The 27,170-nt window shown below is 40.6% G+C and overlaps 1 protein-coding gene across 1 annotated transcript in view; it reads left to right on the top strand.

Annotated features, from left to right (window-relative positions):
* kcnh3 (potassium voltage-gated channel, subfamily H (eag-related), member 3) overlaps positions 1-27,170 on the top strand; it is a 194,320-nt gene that overhangs the window by 109,059 nt on the left and 58,091 nt on the right. Inside the window, exon 2 of the mRNA XM_085435581.1 lies at positions 26,757-26,990. Coding sequence (XP_085291707.1) covers positions 26,757-26,990 — 234 coding nt within the window. The remainder of the gene's footprint in view (positions 1-26,756; positions 26,991-27,170) is intronic.

The following is a 27,170-nucleotide window of genomic DNA, read 5'->3' as shown; positions in this document are numbered from 1 at the left end:
CCGCATGACCAACTTCATTGCCATGATAACTGCCAGAGGGGAAATTGTGCAGCGTGCCATTACTCCAATTTCCAGGTGCTGCCAGGCTGTGGTGGTGTTCTCAGTTGTCACACAAAACTGTAAATCCTGAAAGTAGGTCTTGACCAGTCCTGTGATGTGGTTTGGTATGCTGAAATAGTTGAAGGCCATCCACAAGATCTCGTGTGGAACTGACCCAAAGGCGTTGGCAAGGTCTAAAAAGACCACATAAAGGTCTCTTCGTTCTTTCTTGGCAGTTTGAATCTGGTGCCAGACGACGCTGGCATGCTCCAGACATCCCGAGAAGCCTCTGCACTGATGTGTCAATATAGTTGTTTCTTTGCAGGAAGGTAGATAGCCTTTTCGCCAAAACACTGAAGAAGATCTTTCCTTCTACGTTCAGCAGGCTGATCTGGCGAAACTGGCTGATGGATGAGGAGTTCTTCTCCTTAGGGATCAGAATACCTCCTGCTCTTTGCCAAGCCTTTGGAATCATTCCTTTCTGCCACGCTACCTTCATCAGCTTCCACAGGTATTTGAGGACTCATGGGGTGTTTTTATAGAGCCTATATGAGATGCCATTAGGTCCTGGGTCCGATGCTGCTCTTGCCTGCTTCACTACCTTCTCCACTTCACTCCATGTAGGTGGTCTTATGTCCATTTGGTGTTCAGGTGCCTGGATGGGTGGCATATCACTTGGAATGGTAACTGGCTCATGCCTCTGATCATCAGAGTAAGTTTTCCTCAGATGATCTTCCAGGTCTTTTATGGGCATTTTGAGGCACCCGCTCTTCTCTTTGACAAAAAGGCTCGTAACAAAGTTGTATGGGTTGCTGTAGAAAAGGGTCCTTGTCCGTTCTTTCTTCTTATGTTGTCGTCTGAGGTGTTCTGCTCTTTGGAGCTTAGTAAGTTTATGCTTTATTTCCTCCTGCAGGGCAGTGAGTCCCTCCCTTTCTGTCTCATAGGCCCTCCTCCATTGTTTCCTCAGTTGTCTTCACTCTTTCACTAATCTATCAATTTCCTGCTGTCTCCAGGACTTTAACTGGTTTAATTGGCCTCTCTGCTGTCTCTGAGTTCTTTACCCCAAATCGCTCTGCCCCATAGCTGTAGATGATGGCTCCCAAGTTCTATTCAATTCAATTCAATTCAATTTTATTTATATAGCGCCGAATCACAACAAAAGTCGCCTCAAGGCGGTCCAGCTTCCTTTCAACTGGACCCTTTTGTTGATCTAGTGTAAGAGCCAGTTCCGAGTCAATGGTTTCCCACTCTCTTTTGTCACTGGATCTGGGCCACAGAATCTGATCTTTCCTACCATCTTCCTTTCCCTTGCTGGTACTGGTTGGCTAGACTCAGTGTTGGAAGATTCTGTTGGCTGTTTCTGGATGAGTTCTGGGCTGGAACATAGTGTTGATTGTGGTTGGCTTACATCTATACACAAGTGCTGTTGGTGGCTAAACTCCAAGCTAGGGGCTGATATTAAATGGCCGGGCCCTGAGCTAGAATCTAATATTGAGTGTGGCTGGCTAAGCTCTAGACTGGGAACTGCTACTGGCTGGATTTGACTGAGTTCCGATCTGGAGACTATGGGGGAGTCTGTACGACAATGAACTTCGAACGGGGTGCTGATACCCTAAGGACTGTGGGGATTGCTCAGGATTTTCTATGAGTCTGTTGTGGCCAGTGCGATCCTCTATGCTGTTGCATGCTGGGGGAGCAGGCTGAGGGTAGCAGATGCCAACAGACTCAATAAACTAATCCGTAAGGCCAGTAATGTTGTGGGGATGGAGCTGGACTCCCTCAAGGTGGTGTCGGAGAGGCGGATGCTGTCCAAGATAAAGACAATGTTGGATAACACCTCCCACCCACTCCATGACATGCTGGTCAGTCACAGGAGCTCGTTCAGTGAGAGACTGAGATTACCGAAAAGCACCACTGAACGACACAGGAAATCTTTCCTGCCTGTGGCCATCTCCCTGTACAACGCATCCACTTAACACACTGGTTACTGCTACAACTACACATGTTTCTTTTCCAGCTATTTATTAATGAGTGACTTATGTATGTATGTATATATATGTATATATTGTACTATTCTTAGTTAGCGTATTGTCTGTCTTGTCAATGTTGGTTTATGTTGGTTTATAATGGAGCACTGTAACAAAAAATAATTTCCCCCAGGGATCAATAAAGTATTCTGATTCTGATTCTGATTCGCCTGCCTCTGGACTTCAGTCGACTGATTTGACTTACTTCTTAAAAAGTATGTGTCAATGCAAGGCCCCTTTCTCAGCTCGCTGAGGCACTTCTTCCTGCCTTGGTGGATTTTAAGGCCCATGTCAGTTGTTAGTTTTGACAAGCCATAAATGCAGTTCTGCAGTTTCTTTCCTATCATCATTGATGGTCCATTATTAGCAATGCTGGTTGATCTATTTATCGTTGGTACCGTTCCGTGGTTCGTTGCCATTAAATCCGTCCAGAAAGGGTCTTCTTCCGCCCCTGCTCTCACAGATCCTAGAGGTATCTTCTCATTTGAGATTTCTGTAGCAATAATGGGTGCACCCAGGTTTGCTAAAAAGCGCTAGGGCCTGCTGGTATGAGGCGCTAACCCACACCAGCCACGTGGTGTGGGTTATTCCCTCCTGTCAGCTGTCTTTCCAAGGTGTCATCTGGTCTTTCCCTGATTGTCAGCTGCACTTTCGCAGCGGTCACTGGATCACTCCAGAGTTCTTATTCAGTTAAAAGGACTAGATGTTACAGTCCCTTTAAATTTACAAACATACCACAGTTTTTGGTCTTGGTTGTATCATTTTATTTTGTTGTATTTATCCGCGACACCTTAAAGGCCGGTCCATGAATATATTGTCTGACATTAAACCGCTCCATGGCGCCAAAAAAGTTGGGGACCACTGGTCCCCCACCCTTGGTTCAGACTAATGTACTACAGAATTAGTAGAATTCAAACTCTTTTGTGCCGTTTTGTCCTTTTGAACTTAACGCTGTGGTGTGGCATGATGACAGGACCCAGATGCAGGAGGTGGAGGTAGCTCAAAAGTCCAAGCACATAAAAATAAAAGAGGGGAATGTAAAGAAAAAATGCAAAGCCAACACAAGGAACTCAACCAGAGATTCAACAGCAGGATCTGACCAAGATCAAAGAGAGAGACAGGACCATATACAGTATACTGTGGGAGCATAGAGACAGCTATGAGGAAAAAACAGATGCAGAGAATCAACTGCAGGTGAAAACAACGAAGGCAGACAGTCACAAAAAAGGAAATGAACAGGAAATAAAACTTATGACTGTACACAAGAGAAAAAATACAAAAGTAAAACAGGAAACAAGCATTACTAGCTAAACAGTGACATCTAAACAGGAAACCCGAGCCCAGGAGCATCGGTACCGAACCAACACCAGTTTACATGATTGATTTTAAAGACTGTCAGACTTTCTGATTCATGCTGGAGAATCACACACACACACACACACACACACACACACACACACACACACACACACACACACACACACACACACACACACAGAGTGCACTGTGCCAGAGGGAGACTGCCATGAGCAGCAACATACTTAGTTGCTATTTCTGCCACTGTCACACAGTCACCCGAGGTACAGGGTAATGGGCTTTTGACTCAGAGCCAAATTGGACCATGTCTTGATGTAGTGTGTGTTCGCTGTATGGACAGTATGTATGTGTGCTTCTTTACCCATGAGGATTATTGCAGTTTAATGAATTCTTAAATTGTGGCCCCAATAAAAATGTTTTACAACTAAAATGATGGGGAAAAAACACCTTATTGAAAGCTCTACAGCTTATTAGGGTTACAAAAGCACAGCAGCTTAAGATGCTCTTTGGAGATAAATTAGTACCTCCTACCCACTTGTACAAGTGTACGAGGCTAAAAGCATCTTAAGAAGAAACACCTGCAGCACGAACTGCAACACACGTGGTTCCTTTGGAGGTTTTATTGTTCAGGTTCTTCTTTGTAGCATGTTAATGCTTACTCTTATATAACATCCTCTGTTTGTCTGTATCATGGGGTAATTCTAGTAAAATGGGTAATGTCGGGTAAAAATCAGCTATAAAACAGACCAAAATAATTCAAGCAAAAACACTTTGGTGTGAGTTCAAATTTGTCCAAAGTCTGACTAGCAAAATATAAAGAAATAAGGATTTTCTCAAGACTGTTACACCGCATTGTAACTAATGTGATTACACCATCTGTGATTACAAATCTATATCATCAGGTTATTTTCATAATATATGGATCTATCTGAATTCCATTCACTTTTTTAATAATTGAGAATTTATCATATTGATACTAATATACTGATATATAGTAATATACTGATGCAGAAACATGTTGTGGTAATAGTGTAGTAATAGACCTTCTTTCAGTATATATCTACCTGTGAGCGAAGATGCTTCTGCTATGGGAATGGCGTTAGCCTAAGCTGACAACATCAGAAAATGAGATAAAATGAGATTATACTTCATTTATTTACATTTGGGATTCTGTTACAGTTGAATAAACAACAATAACAACAACAACAACAACAAGAAGAATATTATTTGACCATTATTTGCACATCCATCCATTCTCTTAAAGTTTTTCAAATTCAGCTGATTTTTTTTTAAAATATTTTAATTTACTTTTTTAACATAATATATATGTTTCTGAGCTTATGAACTTTTTTTTCAGTATTACAGCATTTATAAACGTCTGATATACAGAATATGATGCTGGACATTAAACGGAATATAAATTATTTAAATGAGCTCAACTTTGATAATTGGCTTGCCTTCTGTAAAAGTGGCAAAGCAGCTGGTTAAATGTACGGCATTCAATCAACTAATGATTTCTCATAGTTGCTCATCTGAAAGTGCTGGCTAAGCATGCAAGTAGTCAACTTGCCTGTTCTGTTAGACCGGACAGGTTGGAGCTGTTGCGCCCTTTGCATCATTTCCTTGATTGTGTACTAAAGGAGTTAATACCAATTTTTTTCCCGCTCATCTGTTATGATGATAAATCACTAAAGCGCATTTACTTGCTAATGCTAGCTCTATTTCCTCAAAAATCACAGATCGTAACAGATCTCAGAGCAGGTTAAATAGAACCAGTGGCACCTTGGACTCCCATCACTTTACTGCAAAAGGCCAGAGCAACAGAAAAACACTGCTGGCCTCTCAGCTTGCCCAGCTCAGGTCACTGTTAAAGAAAGTCAAATCCACACAGAAAGCTGAGACAGCTACAGTGTCTGACAAGGCAAGCACTACTTGCCGAACTTTTCCAGTAGGACAGTTTTATGTGTAGTGAAGCAGAGTGGTTTATTGCTGGTTTGAAAAATTCCTCTACCACTTTTCAAAGTCAGCTAATAGCAAATTTATTTTTTGGTAATGCAGTAGATAGTTATTAATTATAATAGTATTATTTTACATTTTCCAGCAAGGAAGGAGAGCAGAAAGGTGAAGACGTCCATGGATAGTGCAGACAGGAAGCACAAAAACGTAATAGTTAATGCAAAGCATCAGCCCAAAGATACAGAGGTCCCTACATGTGCAAGTTCATAGCGAGCTGCAGACACGGTCTAAAACATCGGCATACATTAAATGCAGCACTGTAAGTGGCATCAACAATGAACCAGAGCAGTGAACCGTGAGCCTTAAAGAGGCCAAAGAGTCCAGCTGGGCGTGAACTAGTGCATTTACACTTGATGACAGGTAACTATCAACGACAAATATTGCCATAACCCCACCCCTCACAACACACACGCACACACACACATGCACACAGATATGCACACAGACAGCAACAGATGGCAAAGCGTTGATAAGTGGTTACCTATCACATGGCTGGTTGAATCTGCAGTGGAGCAGATGATGGATTGATTCAGAGTTGGTTTTATCATTCAGACTTTATCTTCTTGTACTTTTTCATCCAACAAAATCTATTTGATTTTAAAGCCCCCTAATATTTCAAATAAAAGTATGAATTCAGATAGAAATGACCAGGGGATTTGTGATGGTCGGTCTTATAAAGGCATAACGTTTTTAAAGACCTGAAAGTTTTTTAAACAATGTCTTTTTATTAAGAGGTTTTCCTTGTATACATATATATATAAACATATATATTATACATATAAACAGAAAGAAAAGGGTTACAGATGATCTGCAAGTAGTACATTTAGGCGGTGAAATGAGTTCAGAAATCTGAATATCTTCAACTGTGAAATAAAAGGGGGGAAAAGAAAAAGAAAAAAGGGAAGTAAAGAGAAGAAAGAAAGAGAAATATAAACATATGTATGATATACAGTGGGGCAAAAAGTATTTAGTCAGCCACCGATTGTGCAAGTTCCCCCACTTAAAATGATGACAGAGGTCAGTAATTTGCACCAGAGGTACACTTCAACTGTGAGAGACAGAATGTGAAAAAAAAATCCATGAATTCACATGGTAGGATTTGTAAAGAATTTATTCGTAAATTAGGGTGGAAAATAAGTATTTGGTCACCTCAAACAAGGAAAATCTCTGGCTCTCACAGACCTGTAACGTCTTCTGTAAGAAGCTTTTCTGTCCCCCACTCGTTACCTGTATGAATGGCACCTGTTTGAACTCATCATCTGTATAAAAGACACCTGTCCACAGCCTCAAACAGTCAGACTCCAAACTCCGCCATGGCCAAGACCAAAGAGCTTTCGAAGGACACCAGGAAAAGTATTGTAGACCTGCACCAGACTGGGAAGAGTGAATCTACAATAGGCAAGCAGCTTGGTGTGAAAAAATCAACTGTGGGAGCAATCATCAGAAAATGGAAGACATACAAGACCACTGATAATCTCCCTCGATCTGGGGCTCCACGCAAGATCTCATCCCGTGGGGTCAAAATGATCATGAGAACGGTGAGCAAAGATCCCAGAACCACACGGGGGGACCTGGTGAATGACCTGCAGAGAGCTGGGACCAAAGTAACAAAGGTCACCATCAGTAACACACTACAACGGCAGGGAATCAAATCCCGCAGTGCCAGACGTGTTCCGCTGCTGAAGCCAGTGCATGTCCAGGCCCGTCTGAAGTTTGCCAGAGAGCACATGGATGATACAGCAGAGGATTGGGAGAATGTCATGTGGTCAGATGAAACCAAAGTAGAACTTTTTGGTATAAACTCAACTCGTCGTGTTTGGAGGAAGAAGAATACTGAGTTGCATCCCAAGAACACCATACCTACTGTGGAGCATGGGGGTGGAAACATCATGCTATGGGGCTGTTTTTCTGCCAAGGGGACAGGACGACTGATCCGTGTTAAGGACAGAATGAATGGGGCCATGTATCGTGAGATTTTGAGCCAAAACCTCCTTCCATCAGTGAGAACTTTGAAGATGAAACGAGGCTGGGTCTTCCAACATGACAATGATCCAAAACACACCGCCCGGGCAACAAAGGAGTGGCTCCGTAAGAAGCATTTGAAAGTCCTGGAGTGGCCTAGCCAGTCTCCAGACCTCAACCCCATAGAAAATCTGTGGCGGGAGTTGAAAGTCCGTGTTGCTCGGCGACAGCCCCAAAACATCACTGCTCTCGAGAAGATCTGCATGGAGGAATGGGCCAAAACACCAGCTACTGTGTGTGCAAACCTGGTAAAGACCTATAGTAAACGTTTGACCTCTGTTATTGCCAACAAAGGTTATGTTACAAAGTATTGAGTTGTATTTTTGTTATTGACCAAATACTTATTTTCCACCCTGATTTACGAATAAATTCTTTACAAATGTGGATTCATGGATTTTTTTTTCACATTCTGTCTCTCACAGTTGAAGTGTACCTCTGGTGCAAATTACTGACCTCTGTCATCCTTTTAAGTGGGGGAACTTGCACAATCGGTGGCTGACTAAATACTTTTTTGCCCCACTGTATCCCAAAGTAACATAATCCCTGCAAAATAATCCCATTCATTCCCACCCAGGTCACTCCCCTAGACCTGTACACTATATTTCCACACCTGACATAAGAGAGTTTGCTGAAAAATTCTTATAGATTTTGAAATGCATCAAGGAAGGGACCCCACATGCTTTGAAATTTCCCAGAGTACTGGAGTGAGTGTCTTATTTTTTCCAGTTCTAGACAGGCCATGAGGTCATATAACCACTGTTTGTGAGTGGGAGGGGCAGCGTCCTGCCACCTCAGTAGGATTGCCTTCCTGGCCAACAGGGAACAGAATGATAATGCCTGTTTTTTAGAGGCCGGTAGAAGCACCTCATTCCCACTGATGCCCCGAGGGCAAGAAGGGGGCCAGGGGCCAGCATCACACTGAGAATCCTGGACAGGGTATGAAAAATATCTGTCCAGAACTGAACGAGACTGGGACAAGACCAGTACATGTGGATCAGTGAGGCTTCAGCAGTTTTGCATCTGTCACAATATGGAGGGATTTCAGGATAGTCTGGACTTTGAGAAATGGGCTCTATGCACCACTTTGAATTGGATTAAACAGTGGCGGGCACATAATGATGTTGTGTTGACATGTTTGAGTAAGGAGGCCCATGTTTCGTCAGAGATTGTCATATTTAAGTCTTCTTCCCACAGTGTCTTGAGCTTGGATGAAGAGGTATGTGTCAAATTTAACATTTTATTGTAAAGCAGGGAAATCAGCCCTCTTCCTTGGTTGTATTGAGTTGTAGGATAGTTTCTAATAGTGTAGGCTCTAGTGGAGGGCATGAGCCTGAAGTCTGGGAACAAATAAAGTGCCTGACTTGTATCTGAAAAAGTGTGATGGTGGAAAACTATATTTATTAGCAAGTTGTTCAAATTATGCTAGTTTGTTGGCTATGAATAGGTCCTTAAAGCAAGTTATTCCACTTCTGTGCCACTCCACAAACTCACCGTCCTGGATAGAAGGTTTAAAGAGATGGTTAGATGCAATGAGGCTGAGAAGGGAGAAGTCACAAAGTTTAAAATATTTCCTAAACTGGCCCCATATTTTTAATGAGTGCACCACTACAGGGTTGGGGATGGAGTTGAATGGAGAGGATGAGAGTGGAGAACAAGTGCAGCTGGTAAGGATATACTGTTGTCACTATGCAATTCCATAGTCACCCAGTCAGGACAACCACTCCGATTGTGGTAAAAATACCAGAACACCAAACATCGTATGTTAGCAGCCCAATAATAAAAACGAAAGTTTGGAAGTGCAAACCCACCCTCAATTTTAGATTTTTGAAGATGCATCTTCTTAAGCCTTGGGCGTTTGCGCTGCCATAAATAAGATGAGATGACAGAGTCCAGCTCATTGAAAAATGTGCTGGGAATGAAAATGGGTAAGGCCTGGAAAAGGTATAAAAATTTGGGTAGAATGGTCATTTTAATTGAATTGATATGTCCTCCCAGAGACATAGAGAGTGGTGTCCAGTGGGTGATGGACCGCTTCACTTGGTTCAGCAATGCACTCACATTTTCTTTGGAAAGGTTTTTATGTATTTTTGTCACTGCGATTCCCAAATATGTTTTTTTTTTCCTTTCAACTCTGAAGGGCAAGCAGGTGAAGTCTAACATACTTGCTTTGCTAGTAAAACACACATTGCAACTTCTTATCTGGTGTGCGTCTTTTATTTTGACAGCGAATGCGCACATGTGGACCACTTATGTGCACCCCTGGATATGACATATATTTGATGATGTCAAAGACATTATCCTAAACTGGACTAACAAAGGACCATGAGTCTAACATGAAACTGAACATACAAACATCTGCTGATGAAAATGTGTTGATGTATTGGTCTGTTATGAAGCTATTGCAATTTCTAATGTGTTTTTATCACTTTCTGATGTTTTATTAATTAAACAATATATGTATTAATTGTTGTGTTATCTATAGATATAGTATTTATATCTATTTATTTATAGTGTAGTAAAAATACTTAATTATTACTGTTTAAATGACTAATGTATTAGTAGTGATGTTGTGCTGAGGGTTAAAATGCCTTTTTGTCTTTTGGTATACTACGAAATGGCAATAAACCATTAATATATGTCTATGTGCTTGGATTTATTTTATCCTATTCAAATTCAATTTCTGATACATTTTATTTTGAAACATTTAAAATGGTTCTTTAAAGAACCACTCAAAAAAGGTTCTTTAAAATGGTTTTACCTTGCCAATAAGTCCTCTTCTGTTTTTTTCACACAGCAACAGTAGCAAAGATGCTCATCATTATTTCTCCTTAATCTGTTGCACCTGTAAATGAAGGTGCCCTAGAGTTATATAATGCTCCCCTCAGTTAAGGGCATCACAGGACACACACAAACAACCCCCACTATTTCTGCCTTTCAAAGCTGTAGCCCAGGATCCCTTCAAAGGCACTTTGAAGGGATCCTGATTACCAAGCTGCCTATACGTAACTAGCATCTAAGCACAGTGCTTTCAGTGCACATGCCTAAGAAACTTCAGCACTCACATTCATATCAAATAATAGGAAATGCTAAGGTTGGTCAGTGCAAATGTATTTGTGACCTCCTTCAATCTCACATATGAACAGTGTACGTGAAGAGAACATGTTAATGTATGAATGTAACTCATATGGCCTGTATATTAGCAAAAGAGTCACGTGCACGGGGAGAATTTAAGGACAGAGCCGTTCACACCTTCACGTTCCATTCTCATACCCATCCTGATGAATATGAACCAGACAGCTCTCCTGTAGCGCAATTCATAGCAGCAGGAAAACAAAGAGGGCAGAAGTACAGGACAATGGTATAATGAGACTAACATGAGAAGGATGATAAAGGAATTAAAGGGAGAGTGTTCGTGTGTGTGCGTTTGTGAGATTACAGCACATAACCAAGATATCTTTTGTATCTTTTGTTAGGGGTGGAGTGCTAGAATGAGCGCTCCAGTTCGCCACTGCTGCTGGCAAGGTCTGCATCACACCACCTGTTTAATGTGCAGTGGCAGTCCACATGCTCCACACTGGTCCATTTAAACTGAACTTTGGTCAGTCGCAGGCCTGTCTCTGCCTGATCTACATGGAGTACACAATGCCTAAATTTCACTACATGATCCATTATTGGATTTCATAATATCGGTCTTATTCACAGTGTTGTGAGAGGTCACCTCTGGAAATGCACTCCTGGGACATTCAGTCTGTATCACCACATTCTACATGAAGCCAAATTAAACCTTCATTTTCTTGAAGGGCAGTTAAACAGAGTTATAGCTGCTCTCTGGTTGAAATTGAAAACAATCCATTTACATATTTATTCAGCACCACTACATATAAAGAGTGATGCTCAGTGGTAGTCTGAGCATCAGCTACACAGATGCAGCTGTGCTGTTGGTGGGAATCATTTGTTACTCTAATGTTAATCATTGCTTTACTTTTGTTTGCATTTTTATGCTTAATCATAATTATGGTTGACTTATAGTCCCTCATATATGGGACAGTTGATTGTCAATATCCAGTCAAAGTTTAGTTTCAGCTCTTCAACAGGATCCTTCCTTGTTAGGTGAATTACACAATTAACATCCCTTATTTAAAATCATGAACAAAACAGGACAGCAACAGCAAGGCAGCCAAGCAGGACATTTATCTCCTGTTGTCTTATTCTACACACACACACACACACACACACACACACACACACACACACACACACACACACACACACACACACACTCTATCAAACATCAAATATCCCCTGGATATGAGTAATTAGTTTAGCAAATACAAGCTTTTGTAATGTACTGCACATAAAAAAAGAGGCTGCTGTATGCAGAGCGGCCTGCCTTAGAACTTAACCTAAGACTATGTAGATGCAAAGGAAAAGTTTTTTTTTTTGCCATTTCCAGTGGACTTTTTTTTAACGTCAAACTAGTTACATGTGCTCATGTTTTTGATGCTCCTTTAAACACACATAAAAATATAGACAGTGCAGTGTCTTATGCGACAATGTTGGCCAGGTGATCTCAGGTCTCACATACAGTGGGGCAAAAAAGTATTTAGTCAGCCACTGATTGTGCAAGTTCCCCCACCTAAAATGATGACAGAGGTCAGTAATTTGCACCAGAGGTACACTTCAACTGTGAGAGACAGAATGTGAAAAAAAATCCATGAATCCACATGGTAGGATTTGTAAAGAATTTTTTCGTAAATCAGGGTGGAAAATAAGTATTTGGTCAATAACAAAAATACAACTCAGTACTTTGTAACATAACCTTTGTTGGCAATAACAGAGGTCAAACGTTTACTATAGGTCTTTACCAGGTTTGCACACACAGTAGCTGGTATTTTGGCCCATTCCTCCATGCAGATCTTCTCGAGAGCAGTGATGTTTTGGGGCTGTCGCCGAGCAACACGGACTTTCAACTCCCGCCACAGATTTTCTATGGGGTTGAGGTCTGGAGACTGGCTAGGCCACTCCAGGACTTTCAAATGCTTCTTACGGAGCCACGCCTTTGTTGCCCGGGCGGTGTGTTTTGGATCATTGTCATGTTGGAAGACCCAGCCTCGTTTCATCTTCAAAGTTCTGGGCTAGCAGGAGGGACTATGCGCTTACCTGCTGCTCCTTGGCAGGTAGCTCCATGCCCTCCTGGGTTTTAATTGCACCTTAGAACACATATGCATCAACACTACAATGAGCGGGTGGAGGGAGGTTTGGAGTCTTCTCCCACCCCCATTCTCTGCGGCCTGCTGGAGCGGGAGGGCTAGTAGGAGGAGTTGGCCGTCCGACTGCGGTCTGGGGTGTGGGGCCTCCCTGCTGCTGTGGAGTCGGAGTCGGTCTGCCTCTCCCCACCGCAGGGAAAAGGGTAACACCACCTGGGTCTGGGTGCAATTCCCCCCTCCAGGGGCAAGGGTACCTAGACCCGGTTTGTAGAGTACGCTTGGATTTTTTTTTCACATTCTGTCTCTCACAGTTGAAGTGTACCTCTGGTGCAAATTACTGACCTCTGTCATCATTTTAAGTGGGGGAACTTGCACAATCGGTGGCTGACTAAATACTTTTTTGCCCCACTGTAGTTTCTCAGTTACTGCAATTGACAGTAGAGTAATATATTAAAAATACAGGATCTTTTGAGCCAAGCATCCTCAGCGTCTGTAGACAGTGCCTTTCAAATCAGTGCTAGTAGCTCAGTGTAAGAGGCCACAGCAGGGAGGTCTGATTATGAATGCTGAGACGATTGCAAGGACATAGCAGCCACTCACATAACATACTGTACAGTATATTGTCAGTGTCTTAGTAAGGTGGTGGGCCATGATGTGCTATGAAAACAGCTTCAATACTTCTTAACATTGATTCTGCAGGTCTCTGGAACGCCACTGGAAGGATGGATGTCGTTCCAAAAAAGGATTACTTTTTCCCTATGTTGGTCCAAAATCTCCCACAGATATTTAGTTATTGGGCTGAAGTGACTGTGAAGGCTGCAGCATGCAATTCAAAGTACTCAAGGTTTGGTTTAAATAGTCACCTGACTGTAATTATTGCAGTTCGTCTTGGCGTTCTGTGGTTGGCTATTCAATCTGTTCAATCTGTTCTTCACAGCTTTTATTATCTGCGGGCACATCTGTGTTATGGCTCTTATTGACCCAAGGTCATGTGTCTTTGACTCTAAAGTTCTGTTTGTCATTAACTATATTTAATTTGACTCTTAGTTTGGTTACTGCTATCTCCAGGTGTTTGAATTTAAAATGAGCTTGCAGTTTCTTGTGTATCCTTAAAAGTTTGAGTTGCTGGTTTTGCCTTATCCATGATCGAGTTTGTATTTCCTCCACTATGGTCTTCTAATTATAGTTCTCTGCTGAGTAGGCCATCTACTAATTGGAAGGTTGGTGGTTTGATCCCTGGACACTCATTGAGCGAGACACTGACCCCTAGGTGCTCTCTGAAGCATCAACTGCACGGTGAAAGTGTGTGAATGTTATAGAAAAGCAGAATACAACAGCGCTTTATTTTGGTAGCCCTTGTTTAGTCTTACGGTGTGTTCCCCACAGCTGTGTTCACTTTCCCTGTACAACTACAGTATGTATGCATTCATAGCCTTAGTTTGTTGTTGAGTTGTACTGCTATGGTCCACTGTTGCATACTATTTTGTTTATCATTACTGTGAGTCTGCGTTTGGCATCATCATCCACTGTCAAACCTGACGATGTGATGAGGTTTTCTAAATGCCTCTTCAGATGCTTCCTATTATGTAAGTATTAATTGATTGGTAACTATTAGTCAGTACTGGTTTTGGCATTAAATTACATTACTCCTTTACAGAAAAAAGTAATGTAATTACTGTAATTTGTTACTTTGGGATGCATTACACCCACTACTGACCCTAAAGCATTTTGATCTTTGAACAGTTACATCTACAAAGTTGTATATGTACATGGATTTACTGTTTCCTTAACATTGCTGGATATATATATTTTTTAAACTCTGTGTTGCACACTTGCTTTTTGCAGGAAAATGTAATCCCGTGTGGGCCTAATGCAACACAGACAAAAAGGAGAAACTTAAGTTTGTGGTTTGGTTTCTTTGTTGTTTACTATACTGCTGAGGCCGTATTTTGTGTAGCTAGTGGGGCATTGGGAGTCGAGGCTGACTCAACTCCAAATCTGAGGGTGAAAGTTTGGTGTTTTATTTGGAGAAAACTCTCCAGATAGGTAGCTCATCAGTCCTCTCTCTTTAACACGAGGAGTTTCAAGGCCGTGGATTTACCAAGAGCGGAGTAGGTAGCAGACAGCAAGGGAATAAAAGAACAAGAGCAACAGCTGAAGGAATACTTTCCTTATCATTTACCCTGACAGTTCAAACAGTCTAGGAACTATCTGTGCAACCAAAAGAGACAGTTTTGTGTGATCTTTTCTCAGAGAAAGATTACGCTGTCATATCTTGAGACACTCTACTTGATTTGGGGAAGTTGTGAGGTAGATTTATTTGTCGCTGGCTGCACATTGTAATTCTACATCAGTGGTTGTTAATGCCTGTTGTTGTCCTCTTTGTGAGTTTTTGAAAAGGAGGTCCTGAGTTCAGCACCAAAATAGATGTCAGGCTGACAGGACACTACAGAAGTGTAAATGTAGTGATGAACAGTATGAGAGGAGTGCAGAGATGAGCACTGACATGCTGCACAGGAGGAGAGAAGATGAGAGAAAAACTAAATAAGGAAGTAATTACAAAGTTTGGACTACAATAAAGTGATCCAAAGGTCTTTAAAGATGGGGTTTCATAACTGACAAGGGCAGCACGTCAAAATACACTTTGGTGTAGTTTTGCAGTATTTATCATGTAAATTTTCTGTTCGTGGTGTTGGGATACTTTATAATACTTACAATGAAAAAGGATAGAAGCAATTTGTCTTTTTCTTTGTAGTACACTTTGTGTTTCATTTCTTTTAAAATACTACAAAGATACTCATTACTTAAAAAATATCTTATTTGAGGAAATTTACACCATAATTCAGAAGAATTAAAAGGTAGTTGATGGGAAATTACACTAAAGTTGCAGGCTGTTTTATACGATATAGTTTGTAACAGCGGTTTCACTGGACTTTTTTCTGTGAACTGCTGGGACGTTTTTAGGAACAGTGCTCTCAGCATGTTGGGTTTTCTTTAGTTTCTTTAAGAAACATAGCTATGATTCTTGAATTGAGTCTACAGTAAGTTGATTGAGTCTATATCTCACAGTATCTTGAGTCTGTTGAAGGGGTTGGAGGTTAAAAATGCTGGGGTTAAGGAGGGTGCTTAAGAGACATGGTGGGCCTGCTCGTTGTCTTTGCTTGAGGCTAACATCCTGAGGCTACTTAGCTTCTACTAGAACAATGTAGCCCGCTGTGCAAGTTGCATTGTGGGTATAGCAGACATGATTATCATATGGCCTCAACTTTCCTTTCCTTTAACAGTTGTTCGAGCACTGCTGATAATATTAGAGTGCATATAATGAATAACAATGAACAAGGACAAATTAGAAGTACACATTTTGTATAAAGAGGGGATTACTGTAGAATTAGCAGTCATAACACATAGTAGGGAACTTTTTAACCTCGGGCTGATCAGACATAGTCAAGAAGAAGAAATCAAGACATAATAAGAACAATATATAAGTGAAAAAAATCCTTTCATGAGGGTTAGTCATATACATAGCTTACAGATGACTAGGACTTCCTGCAGAACAGTTCACTTAACAAATTCAGTAGTTTAGTTTTTTATTTTGTGTTGAAATCGCATACTTTATTGTAAAATTCTACAGTTTGTCTATTTTAGAAATATAACTCTGATAACAGTCTTAATATTCTGTGCAAAATTCTTCAAACTTAAAAAGAAGTTGCATGACCTGGAGGTCCGCTGAGTTTCCCAGTGCTGACATGTTTGCCTAAATTCAGAGGTTCTTTTTGCTTTTTGTGTTGTCATTGTGTAAAATCCACAAGACATCCAGTGTAATGCTGATTCACAGGAAGCTAAGTAATGGAGTGTGTCGCAGCCTGTTTCCAGCTTAGTTCTGCTGTCTGAGTCAAAGGTTGCCTATCTGCACCTTTCTGCAAATAGTGAAATAACTGAGTCCTGTCCCGGCGATGTGGGTAATATCATTGTGTTGTTGTAGTTACTGAGGTGTTATCAGCAAACTCGGCCACAGAGTTCTGTCCTTTTGAAGGACTCGGTGTACAAAGTGAGGTTTGACTGTCAATGGTTTGTTGATGAAAAAGTCCAGTATCAAGTAAGAGTATTATACTCAAGCCCAGAGTTCTGAGCTCGCCAAGTAGGTTCAGTTGTGCTAAATGCTGAATAAATGTGTATTTTCCTGATGTAGGTTTTATTGTTTTAACCTCCTAGGACCTGGCATCCACATATGTGGACATCACATTTTGGGATATTTAGACCAAAATACTCAATTTTGCTCTACAAGGGCCTGATATCCACTTACAAGGACATTATACTGCTACTGCAGGTTCTGCAGCATCCGGTCCCGTACCAGCAGACTGAGAGACAGCTTCTTCCATCAGGCCATCAGACTGCTGAACACTTCACAGACACCTCAGCTTCACTACTGGAACTTCAACATTATGCACTCCACACTGTATATAAATGCCACTTGTTTTGCACATATTCAACTCTGTATATTTTATATATTTTATTATTATTATTATTTTATTTTATTTTTTTACTATTTAATTTGTAAAAATGTGTATACACACACACACACACACACACACACACACACACACACACACACACACAGGAAAATATTTAGTATACACATCCAGAAATGCATACACTATTATATATTGTACATATATTTATTAGTTTCAGGTTGGCCATTCTTGTATTTTGCTCGTTTGTGTTGTTGTGTTTGCACATCTCTGTTGCTTGTGGGGCTCGCACACAAGAATTTCACTCGCATGTGCTGTGCCAGTGTGCCTGCACATGTGATGTGACAATAAAAAGTGATTTGATTTGATTTGATTTACTGTTCTATCAAAATTTTAAACGAATATCCTCAGATGTGGCTCTCATTTTTCTTAAAAACAACAATAAGGTAAAAATAAAAAATCTGGTAATTCTTTGTTTTTACATTCATCTGGCCCCAATCAGCCCAAATATCAAAGACAAATTAAAAATGCATGTCGTGGAAGAGTCTTAGGAGGTTCAGGATATGTGATGGCTAAGCTGTGGGCAGTAGAGATGGCTTCCTCTGTTTGCAGGAAGTTCACACTGGTGGGGGTTCAGACTGACTGGGTCATGGTCTTGATGTGCCGGAGAACTAGTTTCTCAAAGCTTTGAATCCCTCAGTACCATATCGCCCTAAGGCATGAAGCTATTGCTGTAGGATGAATTTTTAATTCCATCAGATACTCATACAGAGAATATATAAATAAAATACACTATATCCTCTACACTGAACACATTCTGTCCAAGATTCAGACTTTACCGTGGTTTTGACTGTGAGAATCCAAGGCTGTTATTTTAGTTACAATTCAAACCCAAAACGTGGAATAGACATGCCGGTCTACCGTGTCCATTCGACACTTTGCCTCTCCAAAATGCGAAGTGGACACTCATGCAGAAATTGCATTACCAGCAGGGGTAGATAATATATTTAAAGCCATGGAGTCGGTAGTGAACAAAAAACTTAATTGTCAGAATTGATTAAGCTAGACATCTGATATGTGTATACATGTAAATGTGTTAATAATGTCTGTTTAAATGCTTTCCCGTGGTTATTTTCATTTTGGTTTAAAATAAAATATCTCCCTCTGCATGTGCGTGTGCATTTCATGTTTTGGAGAGTCAAAGCGTGACGTGTACGTGGTGGACGGACGTGTCTATTTACACGCTTTGTCATGGTATCAGGTGAGAAATTCCCACTGTAATCTTGTAACTTTAGATATTTTTGTATCAAAAATGTCTTTTAGGCTTCTTTGTTACACATTGTAGTATAAGTACAATGGACTGGTACTTATATAATGTTTTTGTACTCTAAGAGAAGATGGCAGGTACTTAAAATACTTGATTGGATGAACCATCTACATATTTACTTTCATAACTACAACATTGTCAGGTTTTAGTTAATGGACTCAGGCGCAGACCGGAGATCCTTGCAGAGTTAACAGTCGGTTTATTTATACAAACGACACCAGGTGAAACTATTTACAACGTGCTGGGGGGAGGGGAGGGGGCTCCAGGGCTCCGGTGCATGTGAGGGGAAGGACGGGAAACAGACACACTCCAAAGGCTCTCTCTTCTTTCTCCACAACGGGGTAACACAAATCCACTCACTCGTCCACACGGTAACAAGCAGGCAGGGAAAGGTCCGGGGTAGATGCTGATAGCTCAACGATCCAGCGACGAGTAACACCGTGGCGCCGTCTTAAATAGGCCTTGCGATCACCCAGATAGGCAGCAGGTGTGTGGGCCAGGGGCGGGAGCCCATAATGAGCACCGCTCCGGCAGGTGAGAGAGAGAGAGCGCAAAAAAAACAACAAAACACATGTTGCCTAATACAGGATCAGCTGGTGAGGCACAGGGACCGTGACAAATATGCTCTTATCTTATTGTTCAGTCCTTCCTTATTCCTTATATGATGCTGTTTGGTCCATACCAGCTCCAATAGCATGAAGCCTGTCGAGAATCTGGTTATTTTTTTGCGCTCTTGTCAGTTTTCTCCAAGTAAAAGTTTCATTAACTGATTTGACTTAAATGTTCTGATAAACTTTGAAAAGTAACAGGGAAAAACAGTCCGTGGCAGATGGCTGTTCTGGTTCTGTGCTGCTCACCAGGGACAGGGTTCAACAGCTTGACGTTTATGATTTTGTGCAGGTAGCCCGTCAGCTTTCGCCCAGAGAAAGAAATGGATCATTTTGCTGACAAGTTGAAGAGATTGCAAACTTAGAAGCCCACGTTAAGGTGCAGTCGTGGCTGTCAGTTATTATGTTTAGGTGGTGCCTAAGGCTGATTCTGGGTCGAAGGCTGCATTTCACTAGAGACACCTACAGATTTTGGTTTGACCCTCAGTTATATTAGAGATATTAGAGTGTACACATTGTGCAGAACATTGGACAAACACAATAATGATAGTATTCACATGCATGGCATATTTGTGGCTGAAATCAACAGTGTGTAATTGCAGAAATGCAGATAAGCACTGTTTATGGATATAATATGCTATAGCAGTGTTTTTAAATTTACCACCCGACGTACATCAAAAGAGGTACACTTCTATGTATATCTGCTGAAAATACCCTCTGTGCCATCTGACATGTTGTAGGTTTGTCAGATTAAAGGACATTGGTGTCATCCCAGCATACCTGCAGTTTCTTATGCAAGAACATAACCGCTACACTAGCACATATGTTGGCTTCATCCCCTTATCAGACACTTTCACAAAGTAGAACAGTCTTGCTCATAGGGGGTCATATGATTGTTGGGTTATTCTACGATCTACTGTACAATATAAAGCGCCTTGAGGCGACTGCTGTTGTGATTTGGCGCTATATAAATAAAATTGAATTGAAATTGAATTCTTAGTGTGTATGGTCCCTGACTTTAAAGTAACAGTTTTGAAGGCAACAAGGTTGCAAGTTCATTTTGTAAGGTTGCAGTCACTTTGTTGATGCTGTAGTGATTGAAGTGGCACAGTTCATTAGCAGATCTTGCCCTTGGTGTAATAAATTCCGTCCACAGCATGGAGGGACAAATACAGATTTATCTTATAATTCTTTTGAAGGACTTTGAGAGTGCTCTGCATTACGACCACGACAACAAGGAAACCTCAGTTGCTGACTTCAGTACTGTTAGAGTAGTAGAGAAAATTGATTGTAACTGGTTGCTATGTACCATCGTGTTCATTCATGTGTCCAAACCATGTGTTGTTTGCTGTCTGTGCCTTCCTCGGTACACCCGTACTGTTCCCCTGAGTCATTTAACAATCATCGCTACATTAATGGACTGAATTTCAGATCTCACCAGTTCATTTCCCACATGCCTGAAGTGACTCTGGATTTTTGCTTAGTTTGGCTCTTTGTGACGTATGAGGTGCTGTTAGTGAGTCATCGAGCAGAGGTGATCTTGATGTGCTGACATTTGTTCAGACTCCTGTAGTTGCCAAGGAGACGAAATGAAATGCAGCACTCAACTTTCTCAGACATCTGTCTGCACTTTCCTCAGTGGATTAAAAGTAAATTTGATTAATAAAAAAATAAGTAAATGAGTTGGTGCTGGCAGTCTGACGAGCTGCTCTCAAGTTAATTTCCTCTAACTAACTTCCAGAGGTGACGGAAATGCTCAGGGGATGTGTGATTCTGTCATGAGTGATAAAAGTTTTGGTTGTTAGCAAACTTTCTGTTGCTGTTTTCTTTTTGCCACTGCTGATTTTTCTGACTCCACATCTCTGCCATCATGTGGTTCAGATATAACAAATATATATATATAAAAAAATATGCAAGCTTTATTGAAATAGTTGAATTTGTTGCCTCATATACTGTAGCTATAGAACAGTGATTTACTGCTGCCACTACGAAGGCATGAAGTGAAAAGGGAAATGGAAACAATGCCATAAACACCATAAATCTTGTGATGTTTAAAACCAGTTTGAGTTGTTCACTCACTGGTTACTGTACAGGGTCTCATCAGGCTCCAGCAGTTCTCTGCAGCCTGCTTCATTTTCTCTGCAAACAGGCAACATCTATTATTTATTTTAAATCTATTTTTCTTTTTCTTTTTTTCTCTTTTGTTTATTTATAAAGTTGGTATTTCAGCAGTGTTTCTTTTTCCCCCAAAAATATAAATCATGAAAAATTCCCCCAATATGTGCCTGATGCCAAAGATTTCCTAGAGCACACATCCTCCACCCCCACCTGCTGCTTAATGTATTTCATGCCATGTTCAGACAGAACCTCCGCCTATCGCAGGTGTACATTTAATCTAGTGATGAAAAGTAGAGAAAGTAGAAAATATAAATGACATATCGGTGGAACAGCCGATCACACAACGGCGGGACAGTAAAACACATCCTTACAAAACAAATCAAGGTTGGAGGAAGCACTTTTCATTTGTAATCCAAATTGCAGACAGCTCTATTTGACCTCACAGAGTGTGGCGAGATGGCAAGAGAGAGACAGCAAGACATTCATTAAAGGTGGCTCTGAATTTGGTATTGAGGCAAAAAAAAAAAAAGGGATGACTGGAAGAAGTCGATAAAACAGTACTGAGTAGAACATTATCAGAAGATTCACGTGGATACTGAGTGGATGCAACTGTTATTAGGGGAGAGAGAGAGAGAGAGGCAAGGAAACAGAGGTCACTGAGGGAAGATTAACAGGTAAATTTAGCCTGAAAACAGAAACCCATACTGTAAAGACCAATGCAAGCACAAAGATGACCATGACTTTTGGCACGTTTGCTGTCGTTTTCTTCCCAGCGTTACATGATCTGTCACGACTGCTTTCTAGCCAATAAGCTGTATAAAAGTAGCACAGAGCATGTGGAGTTTGGCAAATCATACTAAAGAGGATCGACAGATTTGCAGCTAGATAAAGTGGTAAAACTACACCCCTTTGGAGCACGAGTTGCAAGCTCCATTCCCACTCGGTATCCAGTAAGTGTCCTGGCTAGACCCCCCATGCTAAAACTAAGCCCTGGAATGGCGCAGCTACGTCGGCAGCCTGTCCGCAGCTCGGACACAAGCATTTCACTACATGTTGTACTGTGTATGTGACAAATGAAATTTGAATTCAATTGGTCACCTCTACCGACAGTGCAGAGCTGTGTGTTCTGCAGTAATACAACATCTGTCACTGCAAACTTTGCAACAATATTGCAAAAAACCCGACTTACTCTGCATCTACTCTCCAGTACAGTCGTTCTGTTACATTATTTTTTTTAAATGTTCTATTTTAAAGAAATCTTACGATGTGTAGATGATAGATAATTCCAGCAGCGCATTATGTACAGGCCCAGTGTCTGATTATAATAATCTCAAATTAATTAGGACACTTGCTTTAAATGCTTTTTTTAGATTTATCAAATGTCAGTTGCTGAGCAGTTCTTACCTTTCAAAGTCACTAATCGTCTTCTGCTCCTGTTCTCTCTTTCATGCATGTTAAGAGCTGTTATCATTCAATCCACACAATACAGCTACCTCTAGATGGAAGCCCTAATGTGCTGCGCAGGGACAGTTTATGTGATTGGACACATTCGCGGAGCTGTTTGAAATGCTGCATTTTAAATTAACCGCCACTTAGCTGCCGTGTGCATGCCGAAGTTTGCTAATGTCGATTTGTTGATCTTTGCAGCATGAATCACAGATTTGTGATGGAAAAAACAAAGATGTGTGAAGTGTGCAGGAGAAAACTGTGACAATCATTCCTGAACTATTGAGTGAGAATCTTAGTGGCAGAAGAAATGCACGGCTGCAAACAAAGAATGAGCTTGCTTTATATTATCATCTATTAAATGCTGTTAATTATTGATCTAATTACTCTAATTACACATGTTGGCCAGAACAGGTGCCCCATTCCTGTCCTGGCCAACTTTAACCTCTGGAAACAATTAGGGGAGTTCATCTTGATGTCAGTTCAAGAGGTGGGAGTAAATCTACACTGCCGTTTTTAAAAATTATTAAAGTTTCAAACCAGTTTTCTACCTAACAGGTAGTAGGTGTAGTGTAACACAGATGGGAATGATGCTCACCTCTCTTTGTGAATTTGTTAAAAGTCTGGCACTCAAGGTTTGAACTTGCTAGAGGCAGAAGATGGCCTTTTGGCTTAGCCCCAAGTAGAGGGAATTTCACTAGTACAGATATGACAGGATTGCTTTTTCAAAGGTCCATTTGAGTTTTAAAAAATAAAATAAAATTCTTCAATGGTAGCTGTGGCTCAGGAGCTGCAGCGGGTTGTCTATGAACCGGGAGGTCAAAGGGTTGATTCCCCAGCTCCTCCACTCTGCATCTCAAAGTTTCCTTAGGTAAGATATTGAAACCTAGATGCACCCACTGGTGTGTGAACGTGGGCACGGCTGTTGGACAAAGTGCTTAGATATAGAAAAAACTGTGTGTGTGATTGAGTGAGCGAGACCGGTAGTCAGAGTAGAAAAGCACTATATACTAGTCCAGTTATCAGTCGTGACCTCTCTGAAAGGTCACGACTGATAACTGCCCCTTTGATCAGTTCCTTGACTCAGCATTTTCTTTTAATCTGTCTCTCAATTGAGCTGAAAGCCAAACAGGCACACACAAACACATCTCATTATTACACCATAAAATATTTAATATGGGAAGGGTCCCCCGGGCCACCAGAACTGATGGATCCATGAGAATAGCTGAGCACAAAGTAATAAATAGTGCATTTTACAGTGTTTGCTTAGCTACATGACAGGAACCATTAACCGAATAAGCAGTAGCAAAATTTTCCACTTGGCGTTCACACATGCACGCACACAAACACGTCTATCTGCAGCTGATCACCAATCAGCAGCCAGAGTGTAGTTGTGCTTGTATCTTGAACAGCAGATTGTGCAGTGCATGTGCAGGCATGCTACTGACGGCTTCGATTAATGAAACCTGATGAGGTTTTGTGACGACTCTTGACATTGTTTACTTCACCCCATCAAATCTGGTTTCTGATCTGCAAGGATTCCTCATTCTGGAGGACAACAGCCTTGCTTCCAGCTCTGTTTCTCCTTTCTCACAGTGATGCTGCTTTCATGTGCATCATTTGAAATAACTGATAGAAACAAGCCCAGTGGAGTCTTTTGAGGATTGCAGAATGCCTGCAAATATGGCAGGAGTTCTTACTTTTTGAGTGTTTTAATGTTTGATATTGGGTAGTTTTTGGATTTATCCCGCAGGTACTGGATATATTTTGGTGTTTGCTGTGCTTTTATCTACCAAAGCTGAAAATGTCTTTAAAGTTTTATCTGTCTTTATAAGTGTTATCTTTATAAGTGTAGCTGTGGAAGAAATACGAAAACCTCAAGAGTAAGACCAAGCTAAAATAAAATTGTCAGTTAAAATCCAAAATCCTTCAATCACCAGAAGTAGAAATTATGCAGTAATGAATGTATTTGAACATGCACATTCAGTTCATTAAATTTTATGTTGTAGTTGATCTCCACAGCACAGCGACAGTATGACACTTATTCAGATCTTGTTTTTAATTAAAGAGATGCATTAGAACAAAAGTAGTGCAAATATTTAAAAAAAAAAATCTAAAGCTTTAGATCTGTAAAAGGGGTAAACTTAGGAGTAATTGTAACAAGGAGTTATAGTTCCTTTTCTCACCCCAACCAGTCACAGCAGATGGCCCCGCCCCTCCCTGAGCCTGGTTCTGCCAGAGGTTTCTTCTTGTTAAAAGGGAGTTTTTCCTTCCCACTGTCGCCAAAGTGCTTGCTCATAGGGGGGTCATGTGATTGTTGGGTTTTTCTCTGTATGTATTATTTTTGGGTCTATCTTACACCGTAAAAAAAAAAAATCCTAAAAAAACAGTAATATTCCGGCAGCTGGGGCACCAAAATAATACCATAAAAATACAGAAAAAAAAGGGATTTTTTTTCAAGTGCTTTTAAACATTAAATTAGGAACATTTTAATGTGATTAAACAATGAAATTACCTATAAACAAGGTCAATGAATGCGGCAATATGAATAATAATACTGTAATAATAATAATGTACAGAAATATACAGTTAACAGTTGGTTTAAATAATAATGGATGGCATTCATATAGCGCTTTTTGAGACCCTCAAAGCGCTTTACAATTCCACTTTATAATTCCCCTCTGGCCATCACCAGTGGGTGGTAGGTGAAGTGTCTTGCCCAAGGACACAACGACCGAGAGTGTCCAAACCGGGGCTCGAACCGGCAACCATCTGATTACAAGGCGAACTGCCAACTCTTGAGCCACGATCACCCTAAATAACAATAATAATTATTATTATTTGAATTATTTGAAAAGTTTACAAGAATCATTTTATATATTTTTCCATAGCATTACATTTGAATTTAACAGTTCGATCTTTCAAATAACGGACAAATATTTGTGAAATTATGATACATTTGTGAATATATTTTAAAAATCTAAATATGCATGTGTACAGACAAATACATTTAAAAAACAAGAAAAATTATGTTTTATTACATTTAAAGTGATTTTACATTAATTTACAAATAAATAAAATTAATTTAAAAATAAAAATAAAATAGTTCCATCCATTTTCTTAACTGCTTATCCAACTCAGGGTTGTGAGCAGGGATTTGGTGTGGCATGTTGGGGTGGAGCCCATCCCATTAACACACATTTATCATATTTTACTTTAAGTCCACAAAGACTTAAAGTAAAATATGATAAATGTGTATATATGGGTGCTGTATTTAGCTTAAACAAGTATACAATAGAGATTCAATTTTTTTTAGAAGGAAAGTTTTTATTTTATTTCACTTAATGAATAGTTTTACACTTCCGTATAACACGCAACCACAGAAACCGTCGATGCTCCAACTCTTAAAAACTGATTCTACAAGTCAAATTATTTTTAGTGCATTTTAATATACAACACGATCTTATTTTCTCCATAAATGTTTTTTTTTCCCTTTGAATCTAGGACGTAGACATCAGAAATGTCAGAACGACTAGATTTCTTGTTGAACTCCTTGATCACCTGTGCTGTGTGTGGTTTCTAGTAAACTGCATTCACTTATTCATTCATTCACATTCATTTATTCTTGCTATTCTACCTTACCTCTCAGTAGCTCCATCCTACTTTTAGTTACTTTCGTTGCCATCCTCACTCTCAAAAGAGTATGGTGTTAGACGCTTCTCAAAGGCAACAGATTTGAATGAGACGGGTCACCCTCCTCCTGCCATCCAGAGGCTGTGGGTCTTATAGCTGTAAGAAAGTGGAACATGTGGCCTACTTTTACACCAGGTTAACTAATGTGATGATTGGCAGTATAAATTAGTCTGTTGTTTACCAGCCCAACCCTTCAGGAGCCCAACACTGATTGCACAATCATAGTTTTTTTGCTCCAATGCTACAGACGGAGTCACAGCTAGTCTGACAAGCTTTTGTTGTTTTCTGGTGGCTGAGTTTATGTATTTTTTTATCACAAACACTAGCGGTCTACTACATCGATTTTAGGCTTAATGGATATAAAAACATCCTTTCGGGAGCTGTATGCATGAACACTAGCTCTGCCAATTGTCTTCATGACACAGTCATAGTGATTGCTCTCTGCTTTCTCTTCTCTCTCTTTGCAGACAGCAACTTTGTTCTGGGAAACGCCCAGGTGCAGTCACTCTACCCCATCGTTTACTGCTCTGATGGTTTCTGTGAGCTCACTGGTTACGCCCGTGCCGAACTCATGCAGAAGAGCTGCGCGTGTCACTTCCTGTACGGCCCAGAAACGAGCGACCGGTCAACGGCCCAGATCCAAGGAGCCCTGGATGAACGGAGGGAGTTCAAGACTGAGCTGGTCTTCTACAAGAAGGAAGGTGACCCCACATGAAAAATCTGTGTGTGTGTGTTTGTGTGTGTATACGTTTGTGGATTTAATACTACTTACGGAGGAAAATGAATATTTACTCACCTGTGATTCAACCATAAAGTAAAGGTGTAAAGGTGACTACAAACTTACAGCTGCTGAGGGAGCTGATGATAAAAAACAAATTGGC

Source organism: Copadichromis virginalis, linkage group LG16, assembly GCF_057382275.1.
Source record: "Copadichromis virginalis isolate Kocher_CV1m ecotype Utaka linkage group LG16, C_Virginalis_male_GT1.1, whole genome shotgun sequence".
In the NCBI taxonomy this organism is placed as follows: Eukaryota; Metazoa; Chordata; class Actinopteri; order Cichliformes; family Cichlidae; genus Copadichromis; species Copadichromis virginalis.
The sequence above is the reverse complement of the archived record's forward strand: the minus strand, read 5'-3'. Positions and strand labels throughout refer to the sequence as shown.